We start from the raw sequence: 19,588 nt of genomic DNA, 5'->3' as shown, positions 1-19,588 counted from the left end.
TGTGCCCTCGCCACATAAGTAAGCTCTCAAACGGTATCTAATGTACCTGGCTGCTGTTACGTTAAAACTGCAGCAATCTTCCGAATTTTGCCAAGAGCGGAAACAGTGATACTCGAGAACCGTCGCAGCTTCTCGACCAGATATAGCTCGTTGGTCTGACGGTTTTGCATGGCTCGTACAGAAACTCGCGGGTTTAATTTCAGCCTCCATCTCTGAGAGCTCGAGTTATAACATATTATTTGATAGAAAAATTAGATGTAGACTAGATGTATTAAGACCTGCGTAAAATATACAGGGTGTCCCATACTAAACGGACGTAATTTGAGAAGTAAGTAGAACTGGTCTAGACGAATAGAAAAGTCTTATACCATTTTGTAAAATTCTCAACTGTTATTGAGAAAAAAATTAATTTATCTAGCGCAAGAGCGACAAGAAAGCCACGCGTGAGTGAGCGCGACAGGCGAGTAGCTAAAAATGGTGCCGTCGCTTGTCGCGCTCATTCACGCGTAGCTTCCTTGTCGTTCTTGCGCTAGACAAATTAATTTTTTTCTCAATAACGGTTGAAAATTTTACAAAATGGTATAAGACTTTTCTATTCGTCTAGATTAGTTCTACCTACTTCTCAAATTACGTCCGTTTAGTATGAGACACCCTGTATACAGTAAAGATTTTAATTGAAATAAAAAAGTAAATAATGTCGCATTTTTGCAATGTTAAAAACAACTGTTAATCAGAAAAATAATATCTATTAAACTCCCCAATACTTTGCTCCTTATCAACCAGTTGTTGAATTTCTCACTATAAGAAAACTTTGTTTTTGGGCGCAATAAACTGGACTATTATTTGTTGCATGTCATTTACAACTTGCAGTGTTTTTTCGGTAAGATAGTTTGACAGGCTACGAAAAAGACAGTATTCTTTTGATGCAAGATCTGGAGATAATACTTGATAAAGAATCCTTTCCTAACTAAATTTCATGTTCTGAGCGCGTCTATCGTTGCTGCTTTTGTTAAGGCTTTAACACATGAAGTACTCATTTTTTCAAATTTCGACACGTATCTAAAATTCTGTAGATTGTGATGATCGGTCGAATAGTTGAAATGGAGTTTTCTGGTCAGATTTTCAACAATTTGCGTTGGATTTGCCTTCACTATTGCTCGGAAGACAATGTTGTCTAGTAGAATAAACCTCCCTTTTCGTAACTTTATTGCTGGGGCTGTTGTTTCCAGACTAAAATCTTTAGAATCATCTTTAGCGCGATGGCTAGGAATAGCAATTTCGCCTGTCGCGCTCACTCACTTGCAGCTTCTTTGTAACTCTTACGTTAGACATTTTAATTTTTTTCTCAATAACGATTGAGGATTTTACAAAATGGTATAGGACTTTTGTATTTATCTCGACAAGCCCTACCTATCCTTAAAGACTATGACACATGGCGCGGGACACCCTGTATGTAGGTTATTTCTAGTACGCTGACCTGCCGAGATAGCGTTTGTTCTACGGCGACTGCGGTTAACGTGCGTGAGCTAGCGAGGTGTACGTCACACAGCACAACAAAGCGCGCGTGTGCTGCGGAGCGCCGGGAAGACTGAGTGAGTAGGGAAAATAGTGCTGGGAGGTGTTCTGATGTCCCATCGTTTAACGTAGCGGTGCGATTGATAGAGCACGCATGAGATACCCGCATTTGCATGTTAAAGGCGTACTATAACTCTTTCACACGCACGCGTTTGTTCCAGCAGGCAAGCATGAGATAGAAAATATGTTTGGCGCGGACGCTTATACTTATGAACATAATTGTCGCCGTTTTAATTGCCGATTTTATTTAGCGATTAAATAAACATATTTATACAAGTAAGAAAAATCTTTCTCACTTATTCTCCTGCCCTTTCAGTCATTCCGGCGCTTCGCGGCACACGTACACGCTTCGTTGTGCGGCGTGACGCACACCACGCTAGCTTACGCACGCTAGCTGCCGTCGCCGCAGAATAAATTATCTCAGCCGATCAGTGTACAACAAACGATGAGAACACAGCTAGACAATTCTTTTTTTAATGTACATATGACAATAAAAATTACTAGATTGAACAAATCCTTAATAAGAAGATTTCTTTATTATATTACAAGTAATTTCATGCCGAGAAGTAATGAATGCTAAAAAATTTGTTTTATTTATTCTCAAAACTGCCAAGAAATTTATTAATATGTGCGAATAGTTTTACATGCCAGCATCCGGGCAAAAATTGCTAATTTATGAAAAAGCAATAATTGCTAATTTTTTAATCCCCATTAAGCATTTATGAGAAGAAGCAAGTAAAGCATGAAATAAGGCATTTCGAGAATACAGAATGCATTTGTGCAAAATCGATAGAACAAAATGTAATGATGATATTTTATATCACCTATTAATTTCATCTGACCCCATAATTTCTGAATTAAAACCACACAAAAATGAAAAGAGAAGGCAAGGCATGTTTTCTAAAACATTAGAAGTGATTTTATAAACACACGCCCGCACGCACGCACACATGTACGTAAGCACATACTGGCAAACGCACACGCACCCGCACACATACGATATGCAAAATCCGACCATGCAACTTCCTCGTAGTGCATATCGGTAAATATTAATGCCGGCGGCAACAGCAACCAATTATTGTTAATAATTATTGTTTATACAACAATGCCTATAAAAATTGTTAAGGTAATACTTAATTGATTAATTGAACAAACTTATCTAGTGAAGTTTGATTGCAATTATACTAGTCTCGTCCGGATGGATAATGGTAGTAGCGCTCTGTCGCTTAGCTCTCAATAGAATTAGTTCAACCGAGATTTTAAGAAATGTCGCCACTACTGTGGTACTACGCCACGTGTGGCGCCCTAATGTATATAAGTTTAACTCAGAGCAAATTTAAAAATTTGGGTGGGCAGTGGCGGGTCTCCATCCGGACGAGACTAGCATAATTGCAATCGAACTTCACTAGATAAGTTCGTTTAATTAATCAATTATGCGACGTCTCGTCCGGATGGATAATGGTAGTTGTTTAACAGGGATTTGCTTAAGCCTAGGAAACAAAGCGGCTAATAAGAGAAAGAAAAAAAGGTATATTTATACTTAGTACAGCCTAGATACAAAACGAAACAAAATTAATTAAAATTATTTAAAATAACTGCCTGAAAGTTCGCCTTCACTATTGATCTATTGTAGAACCTGGCGAATACGTCCGACGACTTAGTCCAGCCCGCCGTTCTCCTAATCTCCTCCAGGTTGACGCCTTTGCTGGCCGCAAATGAAGTTGCAGCATGACGGGTAGAGTGAGCTGAGAAGACAGAGGTTTCTATACCCGCTGTTTTGAGATCAGTCTTCACCCAGCATCCTAAAATCTGTAAAGATACAGGTTTATAAGGGCGGCGCCAAGAAATAAACAGAGAATCGCATCCGTTTTCCCGAAACTTACTGGATAAGGCTATATAATGTTTTACTAATGAGAAAATATTGTACATAGCTCGGATCGGTCACTGAACGGCTTAAAGTTAAGAAAAGGTTGTGATCTTTCTATTCCAGAAGTTTTTAGTCTATCTGGCACTCTGATAATTAGCGAAGCTGCAAAGGTAATATTAGAAATGCGAATAGCTGCCAGCGTTTGTAATCTCTGTGCAGTTGTAAGGGCCAAAAGCGTAACTATTTCTCTGGAAATTTTTTTGAAAGAGAAGTTTTCGTTAGAATAGATTCCAGCTAAATATTCGATAACAGGAGAAGGATCTCAAATATAGTTATAGCGTGGACCCTGTGGTTTTAAAGAGACAACGCCTCTGAAGAACCTTCTGACTAGAGGGTTAGAGCTAATGTTATTAGACGGTATCAAAGAGATTGCAGATCTATACGTATTCAGCGTGGAATAGGAGAACACTTCTGCAAGATTGTTTCATAAAAACTCCAAAAAGGACGAAACCGGTGGCAGAAAACAATCTATGTTCTTCTCCTTACAAAATAGCCACCATAGCTTGAAAGGTTTCTTGTATTGCGCCAATGTTGACGCTATGATAGACTTCAATGTCGTGTCTAGAGCTATTGCAGGAATCCCTTTCTTTATAAAAACTTAGCGGACAATTTTGCTGCCACCAGGGAAATCCTTCGCCATGCCAGGTGAAAATCCCTAAAAAGAGAAGACAGCATATTAATGTCTGGATCAAAGCTAACAGCAGTGTCTGTGATTAGCTTATTAAACAGAGGAAACCAGAACTGAGCTGGCCACCAGGGAACCACCAGAACTTCCTCTACTTTATCCGAAATTATTTTTTGCACATTTTTTGCACAACCCTTAAAATTAGAATAAAGAGGGGAAAAGCGTAGAAATATATGGAACTCCAGTGTAAGAAGAAGGCATCTACTGCTATAGCTTCCGGGTCCGGAAGCCAAGAAACAAATTGTGTACATTTCTTATTAATAGACGAAGCAAACAGATCAATTTCTAAGGGTCTGAAGTGAGAATTAATTTCATTGAAGAAAGGTAATCCCAAAGACCACTCAGTTTCCTCCGATCTCACTCTAGATTCGGCATCTGCTTCCAAGTTCTCAGCACTCGGTATATATGAGGCAAAGAGGAAAATGTTGCGATAGGCACACCAGAGCCAGATCTTTTTGGCGAGATCTGATAACAAGGGAAACTTTATAGACCCCATACGATTAACATATGCTATCGCCGTAGCGTTATCTATCCTTAGCGAACATTCACGTCCTTGAGACGCGTAGCAGAACATCTTAAGCCGTGAAAAACCGCTAACAACTCTAAATAATTTATATGAAATAACTTTTCCTCAGAGGACCAAAAACCATGAGTTCGATTCTCACGACAAACCGCGCCCCAGCCTGAGGTAGAGGCGTCAGTAAATATAGCAAGGTCAAAGTTACCTGATCTGATTTTGTTAATTTAAAACACATTTTCAAAGATAGATTTCCACCATAGTAAGTCCTACCTAATAGAAATCGGAAAATTCATTCAGACCTTAAAATTATCTTCAGAGTTGAAAAGAGCTAAGAATTTTTCCCTCTCAAGAATTTTGGTATGTAAAATACTATATAATACTGCCGGACACACTGAGATAAAAGAGCCGATAAAGCTGGCAAAGTCGCGAATCTTACAAATTCTTTTATTTAAAAAAGAAATTGTTAGCTGCAATAAAAGAGTCCTTCTGTCCGGATGAATAGCGATTGAAAAGGATCTGGAGTTTAAAATAAAGTCAAAAAATCTACAAGATCTAGAAGGCACAAGCACGCTCTTTTTGTTATTAACTACGAAACCGAAATCTGTCAATAAATCCCGAGCTGTGAATACATTAGAAGCGCATTGATCGAAGTCCGGGGCAATGAGGAGGAAATCATCCAGGTATGCCACTGATAACAGACCTTCCTTCCTAATTGAAAATAAAACGGGCTTGAGAATTCTTGAAAAAATGTAGGGCGCCGACGCCAGGCCAAAAGAGAGAGCTCTGAATTGGAATAAGCGACCCCGAAAACGAAAGCGTAGAAATTTTCTATCGCGCTCATGGATTAAAATAGACAGGTAGGCATCCTTTAAATTTAGCGAAGCTAGGTAATCGCCCGAGGAAATAAGCCGCATGGCCGTTTTCCAATCCTCAAGCTTCAAGTGCGGGGCTACAATAAACTTATTTAAATGTTTTAGATTTAGGATAAACCTCCAACCTCCAGATGACTTCCTACGAAGAAAATAAGAAGATGTGAATTGACCTTCTGTTAACGCGAACACGAAAAAGCGAGTAAATTTAAGGAGCGTAAGTGAATTGTGGACTGTATATAACAAACTGTTTACTTGAGTAATATTTACAGTATGAACAAATTTCTGCGAGCTTAGAATATCGCTAATATAAATGCTGTGAACTAATGCTAGTTCAATAAAGACGGGTTAAATACTATGCGAATCACTGCGGATCGATGTGAGACTGCGGATTACTGCGAATCGATGTGAGACTGCGATGCAATAGCTAAGCGAGCGTGTCGGAGACTGACTCAATCGGCCGCGCGGTCAGTCCGGTACAGTTAATGCTTTTGTTGTTAGACAAAAGCATAGATTCTTCGAGAAGTCGGTTCTTCCCGAAGGGATAGTCCCGTTGCCATGCGCCATTAGGCACATACGGGAGATCATATTCTCAACATATGCCTTGTAACATATGCATTGTAACAAAAGACTCGAGACTGGTCAAGGCTATAGATATAAAAGTAAGAGGCCCTTACATTTTTTACTTAAAATTATGCTAAATCCTGAACACTTTCGCTAAACTCTGCGGGCTCGATAACGCTAATCTCAATAAGCCTGGAAATCTCTTACGCACATATGTTCTCTTCTGACGGTGACAGCTGAGCTGATGTCTCGATAGATTGAGACGAAGTGTTCGCGATTTAACGGGCCCGCTCGGTGAGACCGCGCTTTAGATTAGTGTCGCGCATAATTACGCGATGGCACCACGTTACGGACCGGTAATTCATCGATAATCCGCGCCACGTGCGGCATTTGCCGGTTCTAATACTTCTTCTTGTTTCGAAAGTCAGTGCGTACGGACGGCTCTCGAAGTGTCTCGGCAATCTCATAGTTTTTTGTGGTGTTAGCTCATTCGTAAAGTGACCGGTGGTCAAGCGGTGTTGCTCAGGAAGTGCGAGAATTTCTCTCATAGATTATAAAGTAGTCTGATCAGAGATTATTACGGATACAGCCTCACTGTCCGTGCACGTGGCAGCAACGTACTCGAGCACATGCTCACGGCGTTCTCGCTACGCGCGCTCATTGTAATTACGGAATACGCCTCATTCTTTTAGACTGCTCTTTTTGTGTTAAATCACCGCGCCGGTTTGCTCATTGCTCAGTCATTCAATTAAGAACCGCTCATATCGTGTAGAAAGGCACCGCGCGCAACGCAATCATCCTGGTGGCACGTGGCCCATTCCGGCCATCAGGTTGACTCAGCTTCTTTCTTGATACGTTTCTCCGCTGCCCGTTCGATCTCGGGCATTCTCAAGTAATTAGATAATTTTTCTATTACATGAAGGATAAGAAATAAACGGTAACCGCTGACAGCTTCTAAAATTACGCAGTCTGACGTAATTAATTCCCAACGAGAATAGAAGCTGGATAACCTGCCTCCTACGCTTACCTGCGAGGAATCTATCTCCTTCTCAAGTATAATCTGAAGCGGTAGGCCTGTCGACGATTGTTCTGTGCCCCTGTACTCTTCCGACTCACTGGCCGCGAGTTCCGTACAGGGACCTGCTGGTTTCCCGACTTAGACAAAGATGCTTGTGATTGCACGTTGAGAGGTTGTAAGACTTCTGGGTAAAGTCGGAACTGTCTTCACAAGACTTTTGCTCGATTTTTCAATCGTCGTTGCTTTCTTGATTTTCTTATCGAAAGCTGTGCCAAATAAAAACTCGTCTGCTGGCAGTTGGTCCGCTGTGCTTTTAGCAATAAAGTTTAAGATGGATAAGATCTGAGCTCTTCGCGCCACGGAAAGGCGGTAGAAGAGATCCGCCAAAATCTTCGCGCTTTCGTTCACTTTAGCTACCGCCGCACGAACCTCAGTGCTCAAGGAGAGCTGTACATTAGGCGTGAGGAATTCTGAGAGAGCCTCTCCTAGTGCGCAAAAGGCTGTGCCCACTTGGTCCTGATTTAAACCAGTGTAGTAGTCTTTTTTTACAACAACGTTGTTCTTTAGGCTGGCCTTACATTCCGGGTTTAGTTGCGGTGCTTTAAGAAAAGCAACAGAGGACGGGGGGGGGGCGTACCTCTTTAGCAAGGTTTGACGCATATTATATTGAAGGCCTTGGCGAGATAGATTTTTTCAACTATTTGCTACTAAATCATTTCAAGAAGGTAAATCTTTCTTCTGAAGATCCGGCCCGAAAAGCTCCTTGGTCAAAGCCCCGACCTCTTCCTCGACTTCACCTGGAGGAGATGAAGGAGGGATTTCCTCATCGTTCAATATACTTACGACACCTAGAAAAAGGGAAAAAGATAAATCAACAACTTGTTGAAAAGAGGTTGTGCCGTTATGCCGCCTGTATTTCGCAAATACAGATCCAGCATTTTCGTACACACCTGGGGGCTGTGGCTTCGGTAAGCCTGCACTCGTGTGCGGATTCGGGGAGACCGAACGCCTAGCAGGCATCACCTGCCTCTGCTCGTCAGGAACATCCGATTCCTCCGACGGCATTAAGTCCCTGCCACTTTATTGAGAGGGGGAAGGCGAAGATGTGGCACGCCGAAAACGATGAGGCTCCCTAACCTCGCTAAGAGAGACCGCCAAAATTTCCATCACCCTGTCCAGCTTGGCTTCCAACGACGAGATTCGCTCGCTCGAAGGTGAGCGTTTCCTCTTTTGTGATTTGTGAGAAGATTTTCCCATTGCTGAATAATGCTGCTATCGTGTACTGAAGAACTTGCCTGTTAATTGCACGTGCAACAGGAAACAAATGAACATTAGGGCGCCACACGTGGCGTAGTACCACAGTAGTGGCGACATCTCTTACAATCTCTGTTGAACTAATCCTGTTGAGAGCTAAGCGACGGAGCGCTACTACCATTATCCATCCAAACGAGACGTCGCATAATTAATGATTATGTACGTATAAATATATCGTTTACACTTGACGCTATGTCGGCGCGCAATGCACGTGAATAGCCGATAGGGATTCAGCATTTGCGGTGACATACGTCTACCTCATGCTTGCATGCCTTGAACGAATCAGTGTGAGTAAGAGAGCTATTGCATACCAGTAATAAATATCGACGTCTAATGCGTTTTTTTTAATCACACGTTTCGTTAAAGAATAAAATGTCAGACCATGTCTCACTATTACATTTGTCTTCTCGATCCTCGACGCTCCGCAGTACATGTACACATTTCTTTGTAAACCCCGACATACATCACGTTAACTCACACGTACGCTAGCCGCTGTTTTATTGTAAAAAAAAATGTGTTAAATTTTTTTTATTGTTTTTCATATAATTATTGTGTTGTAGTCATTTTTATACAGATAACATTAAGGATGATTCAATATAGATACCTTTAAGAACGAACACGCCGATAAACGGACTCTCTTGTCAGAGATCGGTCAGCCGCAGAACTATAACAACACTCCGGATCAGATAATAAACACTTTAATTCTTTATTCACACCCAAGACATTACAATTATATTACAAAAATATTTACATAATTATAATAACATTTTATATTTCTACACACTTATAAAAATGTAATAATATTTTTATTAAATAAAATATAGGGTATTTTATAGTAAAAGACCAATTTTTCGGAGGTAGATAAAATTTGTAACGACGAATAAAAGGCTGTTTACTATAAAATATTTTTATAATATCATTTTTCTTATGTTAACCTTTAAATAATGCATTGAATTATACTAGGCAAAACGGTTATAGCTCAAAAATTAAAATAGTTTAAATTCTTCTGTGGCTATTTTAAACATGTTTTTAACATATTATTTTCTTAATATTTGATATATTAATTGGGAAAATGCTATAAACTTGTTACACTAAATCTTGAAATATAAACAAAAAAAATATAATAAATAAATAAAATAACCAGAAGTGTTTTATTTAAAAGTTAAAAAAAATAATCAACATTTGAATTTTTTTTAATAATACAAACAATTATATATTAACTTGAAAGTAGTTACTATTGCCTCACCTGTGAAGCAACATTATTTTGCCTTATCATGCCAGTGTACCTCATCGATAAACATAAATTTTATTTTATTGGTAAAATTCGAATAAGTCATCAGTGAAGCACTAGCGTTGTGAGACAAAATAATGTATTCTCCAGTGTGATATTAGCAATCAACATGTTAATAAAGTTAAAAAATTGTGTTATTCAAATTATTAACTTTATACAATTAATTAATAGAATTTTGAAATATGTTAAATAGCACACTGGTGGCAATCAAAATCGGCTGCACCAACATGGAATTTTCAAAAGAGATTTTCAACTCCGGAAGAATGCACGCGGCAATGTCAAGATAATGAAACACCAAAATATTGTTATTTTTTGTTTGTCCTTGAATATTACACAACAAATAATTAGTATGTACAATATTTAAGTAAATCTACGCTTTAAAATTTATTCTATATACAACATAATACAGGGTGTCCCAGACATAACGAAGGATACTAGCAGGATAGATAGAATTGATTGAGACAAGTAGAAAAGTCCCGTACCATTTTACAAAATTCTCAATCGTTATTGAGAAAAAAATTAAAATGTATAAATTGTATAGGTATAAGAGCGACATGGAAGCTGCGCGTGAGTGAGCGTGACAGGCGACGGCGCCATTTCTAGCCATTCACCTGTTGCGCTCACTCACGCGCAGCATCCTTGTCGCTCTTACGCCTATACAATTTATACATTTTAATTTTTTTCTCAATAACGGTTGAGAATTTTGCAAAATGGTACGGGACTTTTCTACTTGTCTCAATCAATTCTATCTATTCTCCCAGTATCCTTTGTTATGTATGGGACACCCTGTATAATAGTAATACGTTATTCTTTTCTTGTAGTATTATTAGAAAAAATATAGTATAAGTTTTTCTTCAATTATTTTCTTAAATAGTTATAACATTAATTGATTTATATACAGGATGAGTCACGAGAAGCTGAAAACCTAAATATTGTTGTCAAATTTAAAGATAAAAAAAATGGCTACATTGGAATTAAAATGGTTTCGAAGGATACACATTACCATTATAATTCCTTTCTGCCATAATTTTTGGTATTATCAAGGTTACTAGTTCTTTTTTTAATAAAACTATATATTTTTTTTTGTATAATTGTAATCTACATATAAGTAAGTTAAATCATGTAACATAATGTGACCTTTAAATAATCTTTAACCCAGAAAAATGGAATAATTCGAATTCAACGTCTAAAGTTCATTTGTGAAATTGGACATAACGGATCCGTACTGTACCCAGTACGCTTTAGCAGATCTTACATCCCTCGATTTTTATCTTTGAAAAAACTGAAAGACGAAGTTTATGATGAACAAAACTACTGTACAGAATATTAAAAAAAAACTAGCGAAAGTACTATCGTCACTAATTTAACGGGCAAACACCGGCCTTGACAGCGCTGTGTGTAGCGACACTTGCACCGCGATTGGACCGTTGACGCGCAACTGCGCCGATGACTAATTAATTATCAGGATTTTTCAGCAGAAGAAAGATTTGGTCGACAGGCAGAAAATAAAGTGCAAAAAAAGAAGACTATTGTCACTTTTTGTTAGTCGTCCGTTTCAGATCAATACATTTAAGTAATTTACTTTGGGATCAGGTAAGTTGTACCGTTCTATCTTATTCGTCGAGTTTGAATAAGTAGCGTAATTTATAAGTTGGTAACGAGGGTCCGTTTTGAAGATCGTTTTACAGTGCGGATAGAACATTTGAAAGTTGATAGCAGTTGGTTTGTAAAGAGGATGATCAGAAAATAAGAGATTGTGTAATGGTTTAGTAAAGTAGTCGATTAGATCTTTATTTAAATCAAAAGCTTGCTTGATTCAAAATAGGAGTTGTTTAATTTGGATGTGTTTATACAAACGTTGCTTTATTCGTATCGATGAGAATTTGATTATTAAAACGCAGTCGTGCTCTTTTGCAAGTACCTCCATATTCGCTATTTTATGGCAGCGATAAGTTTGCTTGCTACATTTTTGACAGCAAAAAGAGCTTGAGATACCTTTCTAAGAGATTGCGAGAAGGCTACTTTAAGTAGCAAAGAGTTGGAATAGATCAAAATTCGGACCGATATCAAATTAAGAACGTGATGTTTTTCGCAATTAACTGTATTTAATACTATTCAATTATAAAGACACCTTAAGAGATAATAGCGCAATAACAATTTCACGAGTTACAAGTGGCGAATAATCAATGGTGATTGTTTGTTTGCAAATGACCAAATAACCTCGTTGCAGTAAATTTTGGTCTGGATTTTACACAAAGATAGTCTCGATCTCCCAGTCTGAGATACGGGTCTACCTCGCTTGAGTTTAAAAAAAAAAACAAAGTGTATTGTGTTAAGATTTTTGTGCTGATGCGTAATTAGCATGCGTTTGTAATTTTGATACTCGCTAAAAAATGAATAGTCTTGAATTGTCTTGAATTGTACTTAGTTGCATGACTTCGACAAAGTTCCGTCGCAAATTAATATTTTTTTTAATATAGGAATTTGTTAGCCTGTGACCCTTCTTTTTCTGGTGAAAGATAATAGATAATTGAGTTTTAAGTTTTTATCGTAATTGAATACTTACCTGAAAATAAAATTGATTACTTATCTGAAATGGAAATAGAATACTTAACTCCAAATGAAATATTTATTATTTTATCGCGAGTATTAATCTTCTTCTTTCTCAAGCTGTTAAATTGTGTAAGTCCAGTTTGGACATTGTGGAGAAAAAGTAATCCAACGCTTGTTACCAAAAATATAATTTTATTCTTATCAACTACTATGTGTACTTATGTTTATGCTATCTTAAATCGACACACAACAAAAGAATTACTGTCTTTGTTTCGTCGAAAATTAAAACAAATTATATTATTGCGTATATTGCGTTGCCGTTTGGTCTCGTGCAAAGCTATATAAAGCGATCGTGTAGAAGCTGCGACGACTAGTTTTTGTCGAAATTTCCGAGTCGTTCTTAAGTCGCTGTAAATATTGTTTATCGAGATCGAATCTTGCGTTCGCGCTCATCGTTAAGTACGATACTACATCAAGATTGTCCGATTCTCACGACTATCTAAATCTTGAAGATTTCTAGCAAATCTCGCATCTGAAGATTTCCGACAGTATTGCTTCGATCCTCAATTTTGTATTAATTTCCTTTTTTTTTGTTTCTGGTATTAAAACTTGTCCGTCAATTTATCTAAGAATTTTTATTTTGACTCAATTTTCTTCTCTATACTTGTGCGCGTCGAAATTCAACGCTGAATATCACTTCTCGATCGTCTAAACGCAGACAGTCTTTATTCATGGTAGGCAATATGTGGTGCGCCCTGATCACGTCGCCAGGGTATGAAATGGACTCCCTGTCAGAGGAAATACTAGTCGTAACTCACAGATCAATTGAATCCCCACTTCGGATATCGTCAAGACGTGCGGAAACGCGTGGTGTTTGTCTCTAGTTTGTGTCGCTCGGTGCGTAGGAATTGGTTACACTGCTTCAGAAGGCGCCCGGTGCCAGCTGGGACCGGAATATCGCCAAACTCGGATGTCTTCTGGGTGTAGGAAAATTCTCTGAGGCAGCGTCAGTCAAAGAGGAAACAAGGCCAATGGTTGCGGTGCCAACAACCGTATGTAGAACGATTTCTTCTTAATGTGTACGCCAGCGCATCTCGTTGTTGAAAATGGTGGTGGTTTCCTTAATATCCCAACAAGCAGTTGCGTGGCCGGGAAAGTTTCTACTGCAATAATACGTGCCGCTGTTTAAGTACCAGCTTGCATCGGTGGATTATCGTTCGGCAGGCTTCCGAGCTTACGTGTCGGCGGTTGTAGCAGTTCACACTGACTGCCACACATTGTTGTAACGACCCCGCTTTTCGCGGACACCGAATCGTCGGCTCGGTGCGGGATGCGCCCGTTGCACTCGTCGGTTTTCCGGGATTCGAGTATATGGGGTCCGGAAATGCAGCGAGACTGAGTATCGAATGTAATAGAAGATTTATTATAACAGAATAAAAGTAAAGAGTCTTTACAATATGTACAGAAAATATGACGAGGCCGCGCGAGTGGCTTTGAGGCGATCAATAATTGCGATCGAGGCACGCGGTGTCGGCGTGTCCACGGCGCGGGCTAGATCCTACTGGCACGTGCCGCTCGGCGGCACGTGCGATCGCGGTAAACTTGACGCGGGACCGATCTGAATTGTTCGCGCTATTTGCCGAAAAGATAAGTTAATTCGCGGTGTCGGTGACGGTTTGCGGTGACGGGATGTGAGTCACCGGCTTGGTGTCGCGTACCCGAGATCACTCGGGCGAGACAAAGATCTCTCTACCTTGTAGTCGGCGACGGTGCGATAGGAGACTTGGTGTCGTGTTCTTGGCTTAACGAGGCCGGTGGCCGAGGTCCGAGATGACTCGGAGGAGGCAGAATTTGCTCTACCCCTCGAGCTGGCCGTGCCGGCGCGTCGGAAGTCGTGAACACTAGGTTGGGAATGAGCCCTAGGATCACCTGGTGAAGACAGAGAGCGCTCTACCCCCGGATCGGCTCTTAGGTTGTCGGAGATGTTGCTCGCAAGCGAGCGGATCGAGGACGGTCCCGCTGAGCTCCGGTATCACGGTTTTATACTAAAAAACGATGGCGCCGGGGTTGCGGGGTCAGCAGGGATACGGATGATCCTGCCGTGGCGCCGAGGATCTCGTTACGGCGCGATCGCGAAACGGCGGTCCTCGTCGTCGTCGGCGCGTTCGGCGGCGCTCGGCGTACTTCGGCTAAGCCCGTGCGGGGACTTAGCCGCGAGACGATAGCGCGGCGCTTGCTATCGCCTATTCTGTTCGTGTATTATAAATGTTCGGGGCGCACCGCGCCCCGGGTCCCCGCCGGCAGTGTTTTTGCCGGCGGCCGGCCGTTGTTCTGGCCGGAACGGTGCACTTCCTGGATGCACCGTTACATTGTATCAGAATAAATCCTTATTGTTTGTTAACAATCCGAATTTTAACAGTAGCGATAATGTTTTTCCATTTAGTGCTTGGTAAGATTCCAGAAATTTACTTTAAAAATATAGCATCCGCAACATGCATTACCAAGCTTGGTGTGGCAGTTCCTCTCTCTCTTTCGGTTCGGTTGAGTATACAAATCAGTACAGCAATCGAGAAATCACCTTTTTTGATTCGGTTTTCAGACACGAATCATGTTCGACTTCAAGCGCTTCCGAAGTTTTTCCTGATATGATTCTTGATGCAAGCACCTCCGAGCTAAAGATAAGCTCATTCAAATTTTTCTAACTCAAGCGCTTTTGAGTAACTTTGAGTTATACGATCGGGTGCTCTCTGTCGTTGTTAGGTTTGTATGTTTTCAAATAAGGACAGAATGAATCAAAAGATAACTATGTCTATTTATTTTTGTACTCGGATTCTCACTATGCTATTACAGGGAGAGTACGGATGAGAATGAACGTTCTCTCGGGGTGTCAGTAATGCGCGGGTGCCCACTCATGAGCTCGTGTGCAAAAGTCGTGTGCACAAGTCGTGCGCAAATCTATTGTTCTTTCAAAGAACTTAATGGAAGCTGACAAAGCTTAATGACGCACGATTCTTCTTAGGAACGGCTTATGTCACTTAGTGTAATTTAATATTTATAATATCTTATTCTCGCTATCGCATCCTAACACCTTCCTTGTAAAAAAATGAATATTGTAATGTTTCACCGAAACGAGAAGGCGGCTGCCGTTTTCTAGAGGATCGTCGTATATCCGGTGTAATTTGTGGACTTTTTACAATTTGTTCTGGGCGGTGTGGCGATGGGGGTTTTGTAGGTGATCTTGAGAAACTTTTTGGAGAATTATAAAGAATAGGGGGATTTTGATCTTGTAAAATATCTTCGACGGGTCCGTAGCTTTCATGACCATCGGATGCCGGTGTATAAGCTCCGATAGCGCGCAGTTGGTTAATATGACGTTTCCAAATTCGATCATCATCAAGCGTAATTTCATAGTGTAGTTTACCAATCACTTTCTTAACGTATCCGTATTTCCATTTAACATTTCCTATATAATTTCTACACGCTACTCGCTGGCCTAATCGTAATTGCTTAACTTTTATCGCAAAATTTGCCGTAGCCTCTTCCTTTTGTGAAGGAAAGATTAAATCTAATTTAGTGCGAATTTTATGACCTAAAAATAATTCCGCCGGAGATACATTTGTGCTCGCGTGAGGAGCCGCTCGATAATGTAACAAAAATTTTTTTAGATTAGAGTTTACATTTGTTTCAGTAGCATTTGCACGCTTTAACGCATTTTTGAGAGTTTGAATAAAACGCTCGGCTTGACCATTAGTAGCGGGATTGTATGGTGAAGTGCGTTTATGTGTAATGCCATGAAGTTTGAGAAATCTTTGAAATTCCTCAGATACAAAATTTGTGCCATTATCTGTAACTATAATTTTTGGAAAACCAAAAGATGCAAAGAAATTTTTGAATTCTGTAATTGTAGATTTTGCTGTAATATTTTTCATTATTTTAACTTCTGGCCATTTCGAATATGCATCTATAATTACTAAGAACCATTTTCCTAAGAATGGTCCCGCAAAGTCCGCATGTATTCGGTGCATTGGAGCAGATGCTGGTTCCCATATATGTTTTTCAATTTTTGGTGGATTATTTCTTGTTGCATTACAGGCAGCACAGTTGTAAACTAATTTTTGTATATCTGTATCAATACCGGACCACCAGCAAAAACTACGGGCAATAGCTTTCATTTTATTTATACCAAAATGTCCGGTGTGTAATTGATTTAGAATTTTTGATTGTAATGATTTCGGTATAACAACGCGAAAGCCTCTAAAAAGTATATTATTTTGGATTGTAAATTCTTCTTGATTTAGATTAAATCTCTCTTTATTTTGTACTTGTTTTCCGGATTGCAAGGCATGTACTAAATGTATTAATTCAGGATCGCGTTTTGTTTCTTTTTCAATTATTGATGCATTGATTGGAAAATCTTGTAATTCTTCTAATTGATAGGCTTCTACCACATCCATGATTGTATTATTATTAGATACCGGTAATCTTGAGAGGCAATCCGCATTGCTATGTTCAGTTGATTTTCTGTATTTAATTTTGTATTGGAATCCTTGTAAGAAAATTGCGTAATGTTGCATTCTCATTGCACTGTATACAGGTAAACTTTTATTCGGGGCAAAAATTTGTATTAGGGGCTTGTGATCTGTAAGTAATGTAAAGTGATTTCCGAATAAGTATTGATGGAACTTTTTAATACCAAAAATTATGCTGTAAGCTTCTTTATCAATTTGTGAATAGTTTTGTTGTGTTTTGGTGAGAGTTTGCGAGGCGTATTGTATTACTTTTTCGGTTCCATCAGGGTGCAACTGAGATAGAACTGCTCCGACGCCGTACGGACTGGCATCTGTGGCTAGTATTAAAGGGAGTTTTGGATTGTAATGTGCAAGAATTTTATTGCTTAAAAATGCCTTTTTAGCTTGGAGAAATGCCTGTTCTTGCTTATTTGTCCATACAAATTTTGAATTTAAATGAAGCAAGGTATTTAATGGATAAAGAATTGTACTTAAATTTGGGATAAATCTACCGTAATAATTAATCATTCCCAGAAAAGCCCTAAGTTCCTGGGGGTTTCGTGGATGCGGCATGTCTTTAATAGCTTCCATTTTTGATTTTTGTTTAATTATACCTTCTTTTCGCAAAGTAAATCCGCAATACTGAATTTCATTCATTAAAAATTTGGATTTGTCCATATTAATTCTTATGTTGTGTGAATGTAATTTTTGCATAACAGATTGTAGTCTTTGTAAGTGTACTTGTTCGTTTTCACCTGTAATTACGATATCATCTAGAAAAACCGCGGTACCGGGAATGTCTTGTAATATATTTTCGATAGTTCTTTGCCATATGGCCGGGGCCGAAGCGATTCCGTACATTAAACGGTTTACTTTGTATAGGCATTTATGTGTGTTAAGTGTAAGCAATTTACTACTTTCGGCATCAACTTCTAATTGTAGATAGGCCTGACGTAAGTCAATTTTTGAAAATTTGGAACCACCCGCTAATCGGGTAAAAATTTCATTAATGTTAGAAAGGGGGTGTTCATCCACTTTCAGTTGTGTATTTAATGTAGCTTTATAATCGCCGCATATTCGTAAACAGCCGTTGGGTTTTAAGATCGGCACAATAGGTGTAGCCCATTCCGAAGTTTCAGTTTTCTCCAGCACCCCGGCTTGGAGTAACTCATCTAGTTCTTTCTCAAGAAGTTCTTTAATTTTGAATGGCACGGATCGAGCTTTTAAGAATACTGGTTTTGGATTCGGAATTAAATGTAATTTAGCTTGTACTCCCGCAATTTTTGACCAGTCATTCGAACGAACTTCCTGGTATTTATGTAAAATATTTTGTAAGCTCAAGTTTTTGGAACTGCCGGTTGTAATATTATCCATTGCATCACAAGATAAAATCTTTGGAAAATCTACACAACTGAATAGTTGGCGAATCCACTCCCTGCCTAATAACGGTTTCCTTTTAATAATAGTTAAATAAATGTTTAGTACGCGCAACATATTTGTATGTTTAACTTTAACGGTAATATATCCTACTACCTTAATAATAGTTTTACAAAACGCAAGTAAATTCAGATCGGTATGATTTATGATCGAACCTGGAAACAAACGACTCGCATCGTTTTTATTCATGATAGTGACGGCCGAACCGCTATCCACTTCAAAGCTGACAGGTTTGTTGTTAATTTCCAATGCGCAGAAAAATTTGTCTCGAAATTGGGGATGTTCTAAATGTAAAATATCCTCCAGTTGATTTGCCTGCTCCCTGGATTTGAAGCACACCTTTCTCAAATGCCCTTTTTCGCCACAGCCCAAACATTTAAGATTCCTATCCAAATCGCATTGTGAGGCCAAGTGGCCTTTGCCGCATCTGTAACATGTAACGGTTTTAGAGAGAGGTTCCCTCTTAAATTTAAAATTACCTGTCTGCGCACGCGAATTAAAAGTTTGATAACGCGGAGTAGGACTAGAATTAAAATTATTGGTACGTCCCTGGGTTGGTTTCCCCTTAAGTGTTGCCTTAGTGAACGAAGTCTGCTGTCGCCGCGGGTTCCTTTTTCCTGTCAGCACCGTATCCACCTGAACAGGCGCCCCCGTATGTGCCACTTGGAGCGAAGATGATCCTTTTTCTGATAATTCCATTGTGGTGGCCACCTTGAGGGCTTCTTCGTATGTTAAGTCCTTTTTTACCAATAGTCGGGTTTGAATTTTCTTGCTGGCCAATCCGAACACCAGTTGATTTCTTAATGCCGTTTTCAGATAATCCCCAAATTTGCAATGTATACTTAATTTGTGCAGCGCGGATGCAAACTGCTGCACATTTTCTCCGTTTTCCTGGCGGCGTTGATGAAAACGGAAATTCTCCGCTATTTCCAAAGGCGGAGGCTCGTAAAAATTTTCTAAAAGACTTGTCAATCTTTCAAACCGTTGTTGAAAAGGATCCTCTGGATCCAAACGATCGCAGAGAATATCAAAAGCCGAGGACCCCACATAATGTAAGAGGTATGGTACTCTCCCGTCCTCGCGAATATTAAAAATCAAGAAGGCCCCTTGTAGTCGTTGTAACCATCGACACCACGATGTCTTTTCCGGGTCAAAAGCTTCAATGGTTAGTGAATTGGGGACTACTCCGGCTTGTACCGCCGGTGTCCTTGAACTTCCCGGTACCGCCGGGGAGGCTGGGCGTGACACTGCTTCTTTTGAATCCAAAGTCTTCGACATCTTAACGATTCACCAATTTGTGTGTAATCACTTGTATGTGTAAACAAAT

General features: G+C 39.5%; 1 protein-coding gene across 2 annotated transcripts in view; it reads left to right on the top strand.

The window, feature by feature from the left end:
• LOC139112633 (uncharacterized) overlaps positions 1–19,588 on the top strand; it is a 154,041-nt gene that overhangs the window by 7,915 nt on the left and 126,538 nt on the right. For both annotated transcript variants that reach the window (XM_070673712.1, XM_070673713.1), the window contains exon 2: positions 9,957–10,110. In XM_070673712.1, coding sequence (XP_070529813.1) covers positions 9,957–10,110 — 154 coding nt within the window. The remainder of the gene's footprint in view (positions 1–9,956; positions 10,111–19,588) is intronic.

This window comes from Cardiocondyla obscurior, unplaced genomic scaffold, assembly GCF_019399895.1.
Source record: "Cardiocondyla obscurior isolate alpha-2009 unplaced genomic scaffold, Cobs3.1 scaffold38_0_513239, whole genome shotgun sequence".
In the NCBI taxonomy this organism is placed as follows: Eukaryota; Metazoa; Arthropoda; class Insecta; order Hymenoptera; family Formicidae; genus Cardiocondyla; species Cardiocondyla obscurior.
The sequence above is the reverse complement of the archived record's forward strand: the minus strand, read 5'-3'. Positions and strand labels throughout refer to the sequence as shown.